The sequence below is a fragment of the Pongo abelii genome, chromosome 4 (assembly GCF_028885655.2).
Source record: "Pongo abelii isolate AG06213 chromosome 4, NHGRI_mPonAbe1-v2.0_pri, whole genome shotgun sequence".
NCBI classification, from domain to species: Eukaryota; Metazoa; Chordata; class Mammalia; order Primates; family Hominidae; genus Pongo; species Pongo abelii.
This window is the reverse complement of record NC_071989.2, coordinates 148,702,119-148,720,040: the sequence shown is the minus strand read 5'-3', so window position 1 is coordinate 148,720,040 and position 17,922 is coordinate 148,702,119. Positions and strand designations below refer to the sequence as shown.

The 17,922-nt window shown below is 49.6% G+C and overlaps 1 protein-coding gene across 1 annotated transcript; it reads left to right on the top strand.

The window, feature by feature from the left end:
- Positions 1-2,952: 2,952 nt before the first annotated feature.
- HBEGF (heparin binding EGF like growth factor) lies at positions 2,953-16,777 on the top strand. Its single transcript, XM_002815961.6, has 6 exons — positions 2,953-3,321; positions 3,520-3,693; positions 6,789-6,966; positions 13,579-13,734; positions 14,868-14,958; positions 15,337-16,777. The coding sequence occupies exons 1-5, from the start codon at positions 3,276-3,278 to the stop codon at positions 14,938-14,940; spliced, it is 627 nt and encodes a 208-aa protein (XP_002816007.1). The 5' UTR covers positions 2,953-3,275; the 3' UTR covers positions 14,941-14,958; positions 15,337-16,777.
- The last annotated feature ends 1,145 nt before the right edge of the window (positions 16,778-17,922 follow it).

The window sequence follows — 17,922 nt, the reverse complement described above, 5'->3', positions numbered from 1 at the left end:
AGAATTGTCACCACTAGCACCACTTTCTTCCAGGTCCTCCCCACTGGTGAGCAAGTGCTCTCTCCAAATCAAGAACTCTGGCCTAGCAGTGAGTCAGCAGCACTCAGAGTCCCATGGAGCCTGCCTTTCCAGAGGCCCGGGAAACTCGCATGGGCTGGGAAGCAGGATGCCAGGGTTTCTGCTCTGCACTTGCCCCCTTCTGACTCACTGGTGGCCCAGGGATAATCAATCTCCAAGCCTCAGTTTGCTCATGGTCAATAGACAGTCAATAAAAGCAGGCTTGCCTGTCTGAACTCTACTTCCTTAGGACTATGTTCCTGGCATTTGACAACCTGACATCCAGAGAGCAGATGGGGGAGACCTGAGCAGGAAGAGGGGACGATATGGAGGAATCCTGCATGACAGTGCTGTCTCATTGACATCTCATATGATTCTCACAATAATGGGACATAAAATCCACTGTCTACCTTGGCTTATAACGTCCTCTTTTATCTGTTGCTAGCCTTTGTCCAATATCATCCCATATCTCTCCTTTTTTGGCCGTCTTGCTTTTCCTTAAATGCTCCCAGCTTTTTTCCACTTCAGAGTCTTTGCACTATTTGCACATCTTGGAATGCTTTTGCCATAGATGATCCAAAGTCTGATTTCTTCTTCTCATTCAGGCCTCAGCTTACATGTCACCTGCTCAGAGAAGGCTTTGCTAATCAGTCTGAAGTGTCATCCTGGGCACTGGAACATATTATCCTACAGCACATCATTGTATTTTAACTTTCATCTTAGCAGTTATCACTATAGGATATGTTTTTCCTTGTTTATTTCCTTAATGTGCTGCCTGTCTACTATAGAATATAAGCTCTGTGAAAGCAGGTCCTGGGCTGTCTTATTTATTTCTATGTCCCCAGTGCCCCCCAAAAATGTTCAGTTAATGTTTATGATATAATTGAGTTAATGAGGTTGCCTCAGCATGAATTGTGATTCCTTTTCTTTGCTCAGAGACATCCAAGATTCTGAGAGGGGAAGTGACTGTCCCAAATCCAATTCAAGCTTTTTATCTTCTTTTTTCAGGCCCTTCCTGTAAAACCTGGCTGACACACAAACCTAGCTGGGGTGAGGCTCTAGGTGTGATGAAAGTTTGGAGTTGCCCCATGAATGGGACTGAGGCTGATGTGGGGGTGAGAAGGCGGAAGGACAGAGCATGTGAAGGGAGAAAGGCAGGCTGGGGCAAGAGAGCAGGGTGTGACTCTGGCGAGGGTGGGGGAAAGGGGGTGATTTGACCATGTGTCAGGAAGTGTTTCTCTCCACCCTCCCCTGGGGAGAGCCTTGACCCCAAGGTGGCTTTGTTTTGGGGAAGCAGGTGGCCAGGCGGCTGCTGAGGGAGGGCAAAGGCATGGCTTGGGCGGTGACCATGCACTGAGGTCCTAGGCCCGATACTGATCACCCAAAAGGATAATCTAACAGTGGCTCTTAGCCAAATAGGTGACAGGTGAGCTTCTGTCTGAAACCAGCCCAACTATACCATAAAGCCTCAGATATGGCCTAGGGGAAGGCAAGCGATCTAGGGAAGGGAGAGAAAAGAGGCCTCTAAGGAAATAGAGTGGTCAAGTGCTTAGTGATTATTATTAACAGCAACAATAATAATGGGTCACATTTATTGAGCGCTTATAGTGTGCCTGGCACTATACTAACTACTTTTATGTGTTCCCGCATTCATTTCTCAAAACGCTCCCTACAAAGTAGTCGTTAGTATTATTGTTATTATTTTTTCCATTTGAGAGATGTCAAAACTGAGGCTCAGTGAAATTCAGTTTCTTGTCCAAGGTCACACAGTAAGTAGCAAAGGCAGGATTCAAACTCAGGTCTGTAGTGATTCCAGTGCACTATGGAAACCTAGGCCTGGGTTACTGGAGCAAGTTAAGAGGGCAGGGCCAGACTGACCCCCTGCAAAGGTGGGGATAGGGAGGGACAGTGGGATAGACTGCGTATAAATAGCAGGCCTGTTTTTATCCCTACACACAGGCAGAATCAGGCAAGTGCTCTATCTGGCACAATTTCAGGGCTCTGAAAGCCAACCTAGCCCTGTGTCAAACAACTCTCTCCCCAGCACGTCCCTGGAAACTGAAATACCTACTGAGGCACTCATTTCTTTGGGTCAGGACAGTGACTCCAGAAGACCCCTGTAAAAGCACATGGGTTGGAAGAGAAACACCTAGTACCTGTGAAACAGCAATCTAGGTTAGCCAGCTGGGTCCTATGGGAGGGTGGCTCATTTTTTATGTTGAGGAAAAAGGTGGCAGTCAAAGGCAAGGAAAAGAATAAGGCTTGTTTCACAACCTGTGTCTCTCCAATCTCAGAAGCCTGGGAATTACAACCCATAGTTCAAAAATCCTAATGTCCCCTGAGGGAAGATGGGAGGAAGCCACTCCAGAGACTAGGAGAGTACTAACTTCCTTTGCTTTTGCTGGATTGATACTAAGTGCCTGCAACTTCAACTCTGGTTATCTCGGGTTTATGAGAACGGCTGGCATTCATGTGTCTAATTTTTAAATGATAAATGAATTAATTATTATTTGATACTTGCCGTGTTGGTAGGCCAAAAGGTGGGCTTCTGAAACTTAGAGGGTGACAGGGATGGAGACCCCTGGTATGGGGCTGAGATGAAGCAAGAGGCCAGGCCCGGAACAGAACTCAGCTCAGCAGTCAGTCACAAGGCTGCAGTGACAGGCGTTTGGGGAAAGGTAGGAACCGCTCTCCGCCACCTGCCGTTCAGCAGCCCTACCCACAATCAGGCCGCGGCTGCCTCGGCCTGGTCCCAAAAAATGTGAGCGCCGCCCCCTCCTCCCGCCCAGTCCTCCGCCGCGCCCGCGGGGTCGGGGGCTGCGCTGCCGGCGCCGCGAGCCGGGCGAGCTTCCCAGCACGGGAGGAGGGAGGGCGCGGCGCCGGGCGGGGCGGAGCTTCGGCGCCTCCCGGAGCCTTATTCCCGGCCGCGAGCCGGGCAGCGCTCATTCGGCCGAAGGAGCTACGCGGGCCACGCTGCTGGCTGGCCTGACCTAGGTGCGCGGGGTCGATCGGCCGCGCGGGCGGGCTGAGTGAGCAAGACAGACACTCAACAAGAGCGAGCTGCGCCGGGGTCCCGGCCAGGCTTGCACGCAGAGGCGGGCGGCAAACGGTGCCCGGCGGAATCTCCTGAGCTCCGCCGCCCAGCTCTGGTGCCAGCGCCCAGTGGCCGCCGCTTCGAAAGTGATTGGTGCCTCGCCGCCTCCTCTCGGTGCGGGACCATGAAGCTGCTGCCGTCGGTGGTGCTGAAGCTCTTTCTGGCTGCAGGTAAGAGGGCTGCCGACGCCCCCGGAGATCTGGGGGATGGGGGCGCTGTGCTGGGGGCATGGGGGAAGGTCGCCGCAGCGCACCCGGCACGGGCCACTTGGTGGGGCCCTTGCGCTCTGGCGGACGGGCGTCGGAATCGGTGCGTGTTGGTCGGGGGTCTGGGCGGGTGTCTGATGCGGCCTGGCCCCTCGCCCGCAGTTCTCTCGGCACTGGTGACTGGCGAGAGCCTGGAGCGGCTTCGGAGAGGGCTAGCTGCTGGAACCAGCAACCCGGACCCACCTACTGGATCCACGGATCAGCTGCTACCCCTAGGAGGCGGCCGGGACCGGAAAGTCCGTGACTTGCAAGAGGCAGATCTGGACCTTTTGAGAGGTGGGTGTGGAGGCCCCCCATCCTTGGACCTCGGTGGGCTGTTGAAGAATAAGCAGATCCAAGATTCTTGCTGTTTGGGCAATACTGTGGGTTGAGGGTATTCATGGAGAACCTCGGGGAAAAGCTGATGGGCCTGACGAGCACTGGGGGATCCTGGAATATAGGTCCCACTCTCTCTCTCTTGTCATTGCCTCACCTGCTGGGTTACTGCCCTTCTGGGTACTTTGGGGCAAATTGAAACAGACATATTGCCTGGGGTTGTTACGTTCTTCTTAGGTAAGCTGGGTGATAGGAATAAGGAATGGTTGAGATGCTTTCCCTAGAGCTACTATGTAAAAATGGGCGCCAGTTCTAATTCCCATATCAAATGACTATTATATATAAAATAGAGGTAACAGATGCGGAGATGCCCAGGCACATCTCTAGAAAGTGTGCAGTGTTAGCCTCCTCCATCCACCTGTCTCCAGATTGGGGAAACAGAAGGGAATGAGGAGCTCTTGGCCGCCCTAGATGAGGCTGTGAATGGTGAGCACTGAGCCCCTAGGGGGCTGTATTAAAATGCTGGATATCTGTGAATGCTACCGGAAACCTGCAGCTTACCGAGCACCTTGCATTCCTGAGGAGACTCCAAATGGGGAGGGCTGTGTAGGGTCCTCCAACCAGCCTCTTTGGCTGTGGCCAAGTACAGGTACAGGGCAGAGTCCAGAGCCTGCCAGCTCTCCTGCCTCCAGACCTGAGGAGATTAGCCAGGGTAGAGCAAGGACTCAGCACTGTACCCTGGAATGACTATATTTGGTTGGACAGATGCCCACCTGTTCTAGTTCCACCTGCTCCTCAGCTGCCCTTCTCCCTCATTCCCAGGAGCTTTCCTTGGATACTCTCTCTACTTTGTATAAATCAAGCACATGCTCCAAAAGTGAACCTGGGCTCCCATACTTCATCCTCTCCCAGTGGCCCTCTGGGGTTGCCCATGGCCTGAACAGCCTGGATTCACCTGGCCCTCTCCTCCTAGGCTGGGCAGGGCTGGGCTGTGACTCACCCCACCCTGACCCCCCACCCACACAGCTGCTCCTCATACCTCCAGACCTGACTCACTGCTCCCTGTCCATGGCAGGAGCCTGGCTGTCACCCTGCACCTTCTCCCTCCCCTTTCTAATTGGCTTGGCCCCCCTGCCTTGCTCTCCCCGAAGCTCTGGTCACTGGGTTCCTCTGACCACCTGTATCATCTTCTGAGCTCTGAGGGGGCCTGGGACTGGATAAGAGGAAATGAAAGACTGTGGGGGCTGCTGGCACCTACTTCTCTTCCCTTCTCTTGGCTTTGCTGGGCAAGGACTATTTTTCAGGTGTGGGGATCCTACCACCTAAAATAAATAACTGCTACCATTTATTAAATTCCTACTGTGTTCTAGGCACTTGATATGTTATCCTGGCTAATGTAACACTTATAGCAACCTTTTGAGATAGTTACTTTGGCTATCCACATTTTACTGAGAACCTGAGGTTCAGAGAAGTTAAGTGACTGCCCACGGTATATAGCTGAAATTGGAGCACAGGTCTATGGACTTCAGAGCCCTTTCATGCCTGGATCAGCATCTCAGGTGCTCCAGACTTGTGAGAGGGAGGAGATGGGGGTGTGTGAGGCAGCTTGGTGTGGTGAGGAAGGACATTGGAGTGAAGTCCAGAGAACACAGTTCTAATCCCAATCCTGCATGACCTTGAGTAAGTCACTCTGCCTGCCATGAGTTTTTTATTTTTTTATTTATTATTTTTTAAACATAGTCTCACTCTGTCACCCAGGCTGGAATGCAATGGCACGATCTCAGCTCACAGCAATCTCTGCCTCCCAGGTTCAAGTGATTCTCCTGCCTCAGCCTCCCGAGTAGCTGCGATTACAGGCACACACCACCACGCCCGGCTAATTTTTGTATTTTTTGTAGAGATGAGATTTTTGCCATGTTGGCAAGGCTGGTCTCAAACTCCTGACCTCAGGTGATCCACCTGCCTCAGTCTCCCAAAGTGTTGGGATTACAGGCGTGAGCCACTGTGCCTGGCCACATGGTATTCTTTGAAGTCCCTCTAGCTTGAGACTCTAAGTCTCTAGTCTAACGTATCATGCTCACCCTTCTGCAAGACACATGGCTGTAGCCATGGATATGGGCACTTTTTTCCTGATGAGGGATAAAAGGGTGGGACTGGGCTGATAGACATAGTCCATGGTCAATCCCAGCTGGATATCTGGGTGAGGTTGTTTTTCCCCCAGTCTCTCTGGAGCGTTGAAAGAAGTGGGGAGTCATCATTGTTCCAGTTCCTTCTGGACAGTTCCTTACTTTCCACTTTTCTATCCCTTGTACACCCTGTACCCCCCAACCCAGAGAGCTATAAACAGGACATTGAGGGTTAAATATGAATGAATCTTTGAGAAAGTGGGTGAGCTGTAAAGGGTGTGCAAGTTAAATATTTTGCTTGAAGTTGAAAAAGCAAGGCCATGACCAGGGCTGGCCTGCTTGCTGTTCCTGAGCCAGGCTCTGCCCTGGGCTCACAGTACTAAGGGGTGCCCCAGAAGAGACCACCTGAACACATGGACACTGTTCTTATTTTAGAAGCCCTCCAACCCCAAAACCTCCAAGTACCTTCTCTAGAAGCAATTTTTGTGTGTGACACTGTCTTTCTGCAAGTGGGTCACTGAGTACAGCATCAGGAAATGAGGCTGATTGAAGGCCAAAATAGAATGAAGTGGGTGTGGGGGAGTAGGAGATGGGGGTGTAAGGTGGACAGTGGGGTGGAGGTGAGGTTGGTAGAATTGCCCAGTTACTCAACAAAAGCATTCTGAGAATGAGGCTCTTACACTGAGACTGTGAAATGCCTTCCTTGGGACCCACCCTAGCTTCTACTTCCTACCGAGGTTCCCTCTTTCTGGTGGTTCTGCCCAATCTTCCTGCTCTTCCTTCTGCCTCTTGGGAGGCACTGAGCTAAGGGGCCTTCCCAGATCTCTGACTTCAGGTGGGATCGAAGAATATATACTCCTTTCAAGCACTATGCTCTTCTGATTTTCTTCCCAAAGAGTCAGACTTTGACAGGGTGCTTTTCTCCTACAGTCACTTTATCCTCCAAGCCACAAGCACTGGCCACACCAAGCAAGGAGGAGCACGGGAAAAGAAAGAAGAAAGGCAAGGGGCTAGGGAAGAAGAGGGACCCATGTCTTCGGAAATACAAGGACTTCTGCATCCATGGAGAATGCAAATATGTGAAGGAGCTCCGGGCTCCCTCCTGCATGTAAGTGCCCCTTCCCCAGGGCTGAACCTCATCAGCACACTTTGTCAGCCACGTGGCTGTTCCTCGTTGTCACTGTTCCTTGAATTCATAATTTCACCCAGTTTCTTCTCAACCTCTGGGCGGAAGTTGGGAGGAGGGGAAATATATTTTTAGTCAGCGGAAGCCCCCTCCCCCCTATAGGATGCAATTTCCTGTGGTATGGTTTTGTGACGTTCTTTAATCCTTGGGGACATTTCCTGCTTGCCTAGAAATGAGCGTGTGGCTAGGACAGCTGGCACCTGAAGGCAGGCCCTTCATTCTCGCCTGATGCCCTACTCTGGGAGAGAGAAGCCAGTAGGAAACATGGCAGAGTGGGCTTCCTGGGCAGAGTAGAGCTCCTGCGGGAAGGTAGGAGGTGCATTTGGATGCGTGTTGTATAGGTATGTGTGTATTTGGGTTTATGTGCATGTGAGTGTGCAAATGTGGATTGACTGTAAGGCATGGCAGGACTGTACAGAGAGGGATCATCATGGCGGCAGGTTGAGGCCTCTCTTTCTTCTTCCTTACCCCAGCAAGGGGCAGGAGGTGGGAGACGTGGAGAGTACTGGCCTTTGGCCACGGTGTGGGAGAACAATTCCTTTGTGCAGGGTTCACAGGAAATGGAACCTGACCCAGTAGGCATCAGCCCCCGGTCAGGCAACATCACCCCTTCCCTGGGTAGGTGTGTGGGCGGAGGGGCTGTGGGTTCCTTAGCCTCTCTCCTAAGCCAAACCCAGCAAACGGCTGCCTTGGCAACCCCTCAGGGATGACAGCACTGCCATGCTCTCTGGCAGGCATAATGTTGCCACTGTGCCTGAGGCCAATACCCCACGTCAGGCTGCAAACATCCGTTCCCTTCCCTGTGGGGAGGCAGGCTCTGGGGGCCTTAGGGGGAGACTTTGGACAGGGCCAAGACACTGTTGTATGCACACTGCCTCCAGCCTGTCAAGAAGGCAGCGTGCCTGGCATCCCTTCTACTGGTGATTGGTGCAGATCCCTTGGCTTTTTAAAGCTTCCTTGTTTTGTCTGATCACACATAGCAGAGCTGCCCTGTATTTGGCAGTTGGCAGACAGACCCATCACTCCCCACCATGTCCACAGTCACTTGTGCATCCTTTCCTATAACATCCTTGTCAGGAGCTTGGTATTAGAGGGAGTTGTTTAAGAGTGGCATAGAAAGCCCCCATATTATCCTTCCCAAGGTCTTGGGACAGAGCGGGAAATGTTCATCTTAAATTTGTAAAATGGCATCATTAGTACAGGGTGAAGAAGGTGACTCAAGTAGTCAAGGTGGATTGAGGTCAGGAATCTGTCTATACCAGATTGGTCCTGGGCATTTTGGTGGTTGGATGTGGGGCTTGCACTGTGTGGTTGAGAGGCCTTATAAGGTTGCCTTCCTGGAGAGCCGGACTCGGATGACCACCTAAACCCAGAGAACCTGATATGGGTGCCCAGGCCACCTTCCCAGTGGTCCCTAGGGATAGTGATAACTATAATGATGTCATCTCTCCTTTGTCCCAGAGTTTCAGTGTTTATATATAATATGAGTTGAGCCCAAGTATGTTGAGCTCCTATTTGGTGGCAGACACTACTTTAGGAGCTGGAGAGATATAGTTTCCTGGGATTTTTCAAAAGCCCTCTGCTGAGTAGGCAGGACTTGGTACCTCTACTTGAAAGGTGATGAAACTGGAGCCAGAAAGTAGGAAGTAATTTGCCTGAGGTCAATAGCTAAATAAGTAGTTGGAAATAAGACAGAGTCTCACTACCTGACTCCTAGTCCAGCATGCTTTTCATGCCCTCAGGCTGCACTGGGTGTTGGCTTTCATCTTTCTTTCCTGTATCTGTCCTTATAGAGTTGGAGCAGCATTTTATAGAGGGCAGAGGGCAGCTGTTGTCCTAGAGTTCTCTTATTCTTTTACTAGTCTAAGAGCACAGCAATCTGATTTGAAAACTTTACATTAACTTCCTGGGCAGAATTTTCTTTTTCTTTTCTCTTTTCTTTCTTTTTTTTTTTTTTTTTTGAGACAGAGTCTCACTCTGTCTCCCATGCTGGGGTGCAGTGGTGCGATCTCAGCTCACTGCAACCTCTGCCTCTTGGGTTCAAGCAGTTCTCCTGCCTCAGCCTCCTGAGTGGCTGGGACTACAGGCACCTGCCACCATGCCCAATTAATAATTTTTATATTTTTAGTAGAGACATGGTTTTGACGTGTTGGCCAGGCTGGTCTTGAACTCCTGACCTCAGGTGATCCACCTGCCTCAGCCTCCCAAAGTGCTGGGATTACAGGCGTGAGCCACCATACCTAGCCTTTTTTTTTTTTTTTTTTTTTTTTTGAGATGGAATCTCACTCTGTCACCCAGGCTGGAGTACAGTGACACAATCTCGGCTCTCTGCAGCCTCCACCTCCCAGACTAAAGTGATTTTCCTGCTTCAGCCTCCTGAGCAGCTGGTATTACAGGCACACGCCCCCACATCTGGCTAATTTTTAAATTTTTGTGGAGATGGGGTTTCACCATGTTGGCCAGGCTGGTCTTAAACTCCTAACCTCAAGTAATCAGCCTGCCTTGGACTCCCAAAGTGCTGGGATTACAGGCGTGAGCACCGCTTCCTGGGCAGATTTTCAGGGAGTTGATTGCATGTCTGGACTGGCTCCCACTGCCTCCTGCCCTTGCTACTCAGGGCAGAAAGCAGCAAGAAGACAGAAATCCTGGTTTGGGGGAATGTGACATCTGTGCACCTTCATCTGGGGATCTTTGTGGCTCTTGTTTGACTCCAGACCCAGGAACCACTAGCCAGGGTGTGTCCAGGCTGCTGTGGTGAGCCTGAGGCTAGCTGGCTTCCTAAACTAGCCCTCTGCAGCCACCATGAACAGGAAAACCCTTTTTGTGTCACCAGCCAAAAGTTGCCCTCAAAGAGTAGTTTCTGCTGGGCACAGTGGCTCACACCTGTAATCCCAGCACTTTGGGAGGCCGAGGCAGGTGGATCGCCTGAGGTCAGGAGTTCGAGACCAGCCTGGCCAACATAGAGAAACCCCGTCTCTACTAAAAATACAAAAATTAGCTGGGCGTCATGGCGGGTGCCTGTAATCTCAGCTACTAGGGAGGCTGAGGCAGGAGAATCTCCCAAACCCAGGAGGCGGAAGTTGCAGTGAGCCGAGATCATGCCATTGCACTCCAGCCTAGGCAACAAGAGCAAAACTCCATCTCAAAATAATAATAATAATAAATAAATAAAAGAGTAGTTTCCTGGGATTCCTGACTAGTTGCTGACCCAGAAATTGGCTGCAGAGTTTCCTGTGGCTGGAGGAAACCTGGGGACACTTGGGCTGAGGAGGACTCAGAGCTGGAGGAGAGACAGGCTCGGGGGCTCTACTTGGCCTCACTGCCCAGGTGCTAAGAAGGAATGGTGATCCCGCTTCTCTTGGCTCCATCTGACTTGGGTGCCCCATTCCTCAGGCCATGGGCAGTAACCTCTGGAGTCTGATTATGTAATAACTCACACAATGTGGGACTTGGCCTTTATTAAGCCCTTTCATTTGTATTACTTCATTTTATCTTTTCACAATACTCTAGTGAAGTAGGCATTTCTTATCCCTGTGTTTTACATGAGGAAACCAATGTTTAGAAAGGTAACGTGACTTGCCCAAAATTACCTGGCTAGAAATAGCAGCAGAACCAGTCTGGAACTCATGTACTCTGAGTCTCCTCCATCCAGACGTGTCCCTTCCACCTCCTGGGGTAAAGGTGGAGAAATCCAGTTTGGATGATGTCTCTGGACCCTAGAGGGTTCTTGCATCTGTTGTAATACAAGTTCTGAAATGGGTCACAGACACGGGTGGGAAGAATGTGTCCTAGTCTGGTGGGTGGCTGGCTCTGGACAAGACACAAAATTTTGCCCCTACCCTGGGATGCTTGGAATGTGCTCATCCCCCCTCCTTCTCTGGGGAAGCCAGGAGTTGTCTGCAAAGGGAGGGGGAGGTAGGTAATATTAGGATGTTTACATTATTATCCTTTTGACTCAGGGTGGGGGTGGAGGGATTATGTAACTGAATTGCGGGACTCTGAGGCCAAACTTTATTTCTATCTTCTGAGTAACTACCTGTGGAGTTTGAATGATGGACTGGAAGTGGAAAACAGACTCAACTTCAGCTTCCCTCCTCCCAGGAAAGCAGTCTCTGAAGTCATCCAGACTGCTGTTGAATCCTGGCTCTACGACTCACTGGCTTTGTAACCTTGGACGAGGTGTTTAACAAAAGCTAAGCCTCAGTCCATCTTTAAAATGGGGCTAGTAACTCCTCCTTCACAGAGCTGGCTTTAAATGAAATAATTCTTGTAAAGCAGTTAGCACAAAGTACTTGGCTCATGGTAAGCCTTCAATGATTGCTAATTATTATTCTTTATTATTCAAGTTATGAGTAATAAATAATAATAACATAGTCAGAGAGAAGGGTCAGACTGCCCCCAGGAGCCTATCAGATATGCTTCCTTGGAGTTACCTGCACTGTTCTGCATTGTTCACAGTGGAAGGAATGATGAATTTGGAATCTGCCAAGACTTGTTCCTAGTCTTAGCCCTACTGCTTCCTAGTTGTGCCACTTTTGGTGAATCACTTAATTTCTCTGATCCTTAATCTTAGCTTTTCCATCTGTAATATGGGGTTGTACCTGCCTACCAGAATGTTAGGAGGCTCAATTGAGCTAGTAGATAAGGCTAGTGGCTTGTGCATGGTAAACTGCTGTGCACAAGTGATTTTCCAGGGGTGCTCGTGCAAGTGTCCTCCATGTCCTGGCAGGATAGGGGTTGCTTTTAGGCCTACATGGGCTGATGGGACAGACACATGGAGAGGCTGGGCAAGGAACTGTGGACTGTGCTATGTGTATAGTGGGCCTGACCTACATTTATCCTGCTGTGAGGTGGTTTCTCAAAGTACCCAGGAGGAACTAGGGCAGGGAGAGGCTCAGGGCAGGAAGGCAAGAATGCAGTACCACCCAGCCTGGCCCCTTCGCCACTGCTGGTTGTGGACAAGTCTGTCTCTTGGAGCTTCCGTGGTGCTCTGTCCGCAGGAAGAAGGGATTCCTTGTTCTGAGGCACCAGAGAAAGCACCTCCTTCCCAGAGAAAGCACAGGTCAGAAAAGAGGGCCACCAGTTTCTTGGTGCTTCCTTCAGCAGCTGGTGCTCTAAAGTCCGCAGGCAGACAGTGCCATTGTGCCCCCTGGCTGGATGGTAGGCAGTTGTCAGGTGTGAGTGGGCAGCACACTGGGCTCAGAGTCAGACAGTCTACATCTACGTCTTCATTTCTGTCTTGCTGTGTGACCTTGGGAAAACCACTCCACCTTTCTATAAAATGGGGCTCCTACTTATATCAAAGGATCTCTGGGATGCTCAGATAAAGGAAAGGATGTGAATGTGCTTCTTCAACTGTAAGCACGTCCGAGTCTTTCTAAGAGCTTCAAGGAAACGCTTTGTGTTAGAAAAGGCAGTTGCCAGCCGGGTGCTGTGGCTCATGCCTGTAATCCTTGCACATTGGGAGGCAGAGGCGGGTGGATCACCTGAGGTCAGGAGTTCGAGACCAGCCTAGCTAGCATGGTGAAACTCCGTCTCTACTAAAAAATTACAAAAATTAGCTGGGCGTGGTGGCGGGCACCTGTAATCCCAGTTACTCGGGGGGCTGAGGCAGGAGAATCACTTGAATCCGAGAGGTAGAGGTTGCAGTGAGCCAAGATTGCACCACTGCACTCCAGCCTGGGAGACAGAGCAAGACTCTGTCTCAAAAAAAAAAAAAAAGAAAAAGAAAAAGAAAAAGAAAAAGAAAAGGCAGTTGCCATGTGATTTATTTCTTGAGTGAGAAGAGCCAAGGGATTGTTTCTGACATTCTTCCATGCTCTGGCAGGGCAGCTGGGCAGAAAGATGTTTCTTGATTTGTTTGGTTTGTCCTGTGATGAAAGAGGCCTGGTAGCTCAGTGTGCAGAGGCCAAAGGCCAGAGTTGAGCTCCCAAGTTGGGCCCTGCACCCAGGGGGAGCTGGAGTTAAATGAAGGAAACTTGAGAAAAACGACTCCTGGCAGAGGCACAGGGCCTATTAATAGGCTGGACAGCAATGGAGAGGGACTGGACGCTGGAAGCACGATGGGGAAGGCTGGGTTTATTTCTGGGTCAGAATGTTGAGGGGCCTCACTGGAGGGAGTGATATGAATTCCCTCAATTCAGCCTATCAGCTCTTGTGCCCAAGCCCTCATAAGTGGCTTAAACAGAACGCCTGAACACACATGTCATAAATCAGCCACACGTGGAACATATCTAGCTGAGGCCTTCAAGTCCTCCCTTGCTTTTTCCATGCCTAGAACAGGATTCTCAGCCCAGAGAACCAGAGGAAATGGAAAAGGGGAGGATGTCAAGTAAGGGAGGAATGCTACAGAGCCTTCAGGGGAGTATTAAAGAGTTTTCTACTAGAGGAGAAGGATGGAGGATGGGCAGGGGTCGTGGTCAGGGATTAACAGGCTAAGGGTATGAGGAATGGGGTTTGGTTTATGCAGGTGGGCCATTGCCAAGAGAGGCCAAAGCACTAACTCCATCTCCTTCTTGTTCTGTCTTGAACTAGCTGCCACCCGGGTTACCATGGAGAGAGGTGTCATGGGCTGAGCCTCCCAGTGGAAAATCGCTTATATAGCTATGACCACACAACCATCCTGGCCGTGGTGGCCGTGGTGCTGTCATCTGTCTGTCTGCTGGTCATCGTGGGGCTTCTCATGTTTAGGTGAGTGTTGGGGTCCCCTGCAGGCTGTTTCTGCAAATCACTCCCATTTTTCCTCCTCCTGGGCCCTCTCCTTGATGATCACATGCACTTCCCTCAATCTTTCCAAATCATGGGCTAGCTCCAGGGTGTAGATTCTCCAAAAACCTGGTATTTCTGGCATGACATGAGTCCTGTGTCTAGAGCCCAGGGTCAAATTTGCGAGGCCATAGCAGGTTCTGCTCCTCACGGGAGTTCTTTTCCTGCCTCTGTGACCCAGCTACCCACTCATGGAGTCACTTTGTCACACATTTCTTTCTCCTGGCTGTTCTTTGATGGCATTAGTATGTTGTTTGGTAGTCAAGGTGTGGGTGGTGCTAGTGGTGTATCCTTCCACTTCTGAGGCATCTGGACCTCAGGCCCTGCTTCTAATCCAGGTATGCTCTAGCTTGGGGGAGACCCACCAAGCACTCTATGCCTGTTTTCTTTTTTTTCTTTTCTTTTTTTTTTTTTTTTTTTTTTGAGACAGAGTCTTGCTCTGTTGCCCAGGCTGGAGTGCAGTGGTGTGATCTCGGCTCACTGCAAACTCCACCTCCCAGGTTCACGCCATTCTCCTGCCTCAGCCTCTCGAGTAGCTGAGACTACAGGCGCCCGCCACCACGCCCAGCTAATTTTTTCAATTTTTTAGTAGAGACGGGGTTTCACCGTGTTAGCCAGGATGGTCTCGATCTCCTGACCTCGTGATCTGCCCGCCTCAGCCTCCCAAAGTGCTGGGATTACAGGCGTGAGCCACCGCACCCGGCTCTATGCCTGTTTTCAAGCAGTGTAACTCATCTGTCATGAGACCTGGAACAAGTTACTGTCTTTCTGAGGATTGTAACCTTATAGTGATTGTAATCTTTGTCCATCTACCTCATAAGGATGTTGTGAGGATCACATAAATGAGGTTAAAGCTCTTTGTAAATTGCATCCTGCTATTAGAGACAGGAGTTCCTTGGGGCAGTTGGGCCTTTGACCAGAGGTTGGGCTGCCCTACTGTCTGGGCTTTTCCAAGTAGTAGAGGAAACCACCATGGCAGAGTTCTTTGGAAGGACCTGCTCTGGACCTACACTTTGTCATAGCAGGCAGGGCTTATTCACAAAACTTATCTTCCTCAGGTACCATAGGAGAGGAGGTTATGATGTGGAAAATGAAGAGAAAGTGAAGTTGGGCATGACTAATTCCCACTGAGAGAGACTTGTGCTCAAGGTAATGCTCCATCCTTTGCCCCATGACATGATTATCCTTTGTCCCCTTTCCTGGCTCTGCTTCAGTGGGTGCTGAATTCTTCATCTAGGGGTTGGGGGCCAGGCGACTGTGACATTAATATCCCATTGCAGAATGATTTTCAAAAAGACTCAGGGCTTCACTTAAGGTAAAAGTTGCTAGAGAGACACCTAAGAGAGATGCCTGAGAGGACAGCTTCTCCTACCCTCGTCCCCTCCCTTCCCCTCCCCTCTCCTCCCCTGGGAGACAGAGTGAACCCCTGCCTCAAAAAGTTTAAAAATAAAAACTTTCCTGGACCAGGAAAATCTTCAGACTTCTTTAGACTGACCTGGCTTTACATGCCTTCCTTTTGTGCTTTAGGAATCGGCTGGGGACTGCTACCTCTGAGAAGACACAAGGTGATTTCAGACTGCAGAGGGGAAAGACTTCACATCTAGTCACAAAGACTCCTTCGTCCCCAGTCGCCCTCTAGGATTGGGCCTCCCATAATTGCTTTGCCAAAATACCAGAGCCTTCAAGTGCCAAACAGAGTATGTCCGATGGTATCTGGGTAAGAAGAAAGCAAAAGCAAGGGACCTTCATGCCCTTCTGATTCCCCTCCACCAAACCCCACTTCCCCTCATAAGTTTTGTTTAAACACTTATCTTCTGGATTAGAATGCCGGTTAAATTCCATATGCTCCAGGATCTTTGACTGAAAAAAAAAAAAAAAAGAAGAAGAAGGAGAGCAAGAAGGAAAGAATTGTGAACTGGAAGAAAGCAACAAAGATTGAGAAGCCATGTACTCAAGTACCACCAAGGGATCTGCCATTGGGACCCTCCAGTGCTGGATTTGATGAGTTAACTGTGAAATACCACAAGCCTGAGAACTGAATTTTGGGACTTCTACCCAGATGGAAAAATAACAACTATTTTTGTTGTTGTTGTTTGTAAATGCCTCTTAAATTATATATTTATTTTATTCTATGTATGTTAATTTATTTAGTTTTTAACAATCTAACAATAATATTTCAAGTGCCTAGACTGTTACTTTGGCAATTTCCTGGCCCTCCACTCCTCATCCCCACAATCTGGCTCAGTGCCACCCACCCTTGCCACAAGCTGGGATGGTTCTGTGACCCATCTGTAGTAATTTATTGTCTGTCTACATTTCTGCAGATCTTCCGTGGTCAGAGTGCCACTGCGGGAGCTCTGTATGGTCAGGATGTAGGGGTTAACTTGGTCAGAGCCACTCTATGAGTTGGACTGCAGTCTTGCCTAGGCGATTTTGTCTACCATTTGTGTTTTGAAAGCCCAAGGTGCTGATGTCAAAGTGTAACAGATATCAGTGTCTCCCCATGTCCTCTCCCTGCCAAGTCTCAGAAGAGGTTGGGCTTCTATGCCTGTAGCTTTCCTGGTCCCTCACCCCCACGGCCCCAGGCCCACAGCGTGGGAACTCACTTTCCCTTGTGTCAAGACATTTCTCTAACTCCTGCCATTCTTCTGGTGCTACTCCATGCAGGGGTCAGTGCAGCAGAGAACAGTCTGGAGAAGGTGTTAGCAAGGCAAAAGGCTGAGAAGGAACAGGGAACATTGGAGCTGACTGTTCTTGGTAACTGATTACCTGCCAATTGCTACCGAGAAGGTTGGAGGTGGGGAAGGCTTTGTATAATCCCACCCACCTCACCAAAACGATGAAGGTATGCTGTCATGGTCCTTTCTGGAAGTTTCTGGTGCCATTTCTGAACTGTTACAACTTGTATTTCCAAACCTGGTTCATATTTATACTTTGCAATCCAAATAAAGATAACCCTTATTCCATAGCCTTTTGTCTGTTTGTTTTAACTGGGAACTGGTTTAACTTAGTTATTTCCTAAGCCCGGACTTGGTGGTAGGCTCTGTACCAGGCCTATTGATGTATACTACCACAACAATTCTGTGATGCAGGTACTGTTACTGTCCCATTTTTCCAGAAGGGGAAACTGAGGTTCAAAGTGGTTGTGTAACTTGCCCGAGGATACACAGCTAGTAAATGACAGAGCTGGGACTAGTAGTCTGGCTCCAATTATTTTGTCTTAGTACTTATACCATGCTATCTCTGAGATAAGAAAGAACAGATCTTTCACACAGCATGTTTAGCTGGCTGTAATCAGGGAAGATATCCACCCATTCAGTCAACAGGCCCTGGACTCAGGAGCTACTCCTATGCTGCACGTATGAGCAGGCATTGCTCCTGGCAAGAACAAGATGCCTTTGACTCCCCTGTCTTGCTCCACAGCCAATCCATCAGCAAATCTTGTCAGCCCTACCTTTAGAATATATGCTGTATGCAACCACTTCTCATCACTGCCACTACCATCACCCAGTCCAATTTAGCATCATCTCATGCCTGCACTTTTGTGATGGCCTCTGCCTTTCTAGTTCCATCTTGCTTCCATATAACATATCTCCAGTGTAATAGCCATAGTGATCATGTCTTTCGGATCTTGTCTGCTCTGCAGGCCATCCCTGACCACCCTATTAAACAACAGCACATTCCTTCCCCCATCCTACTCTTACTCTTCTTACATTGCTTTATATTTCTCCATAGCCTTTATCACCACTAACATATTCCTATTTGTTTATAGTCCATCTCCTCCTATGAAAATGTTAGCTCCATGAGGGTAGGGGTGTGTACATTGCTCCTCTCCCAGATTCTAAGACAATGCAATTGAGTGGTAGGCACTCAATATTTGTTACCTGGATGAAAGAATGTAGGAAATACAATTCAGTCCAATGCCAGCAAGTGGACAGACATGCAATCCAATGCTGCCCTGAAAGTGTGATTGGATAAGAGAGGGGTCTCTGTTGGGGAATGTGGATGGTGGTGACAAGATGAAAATGGAATCTGGGGCATGTCATGTGTCCTGGTGGATTGGACAGTCCACCAAGTGGACTGGGGCAGTGCAGTAGCACTGGACAAGTGCCA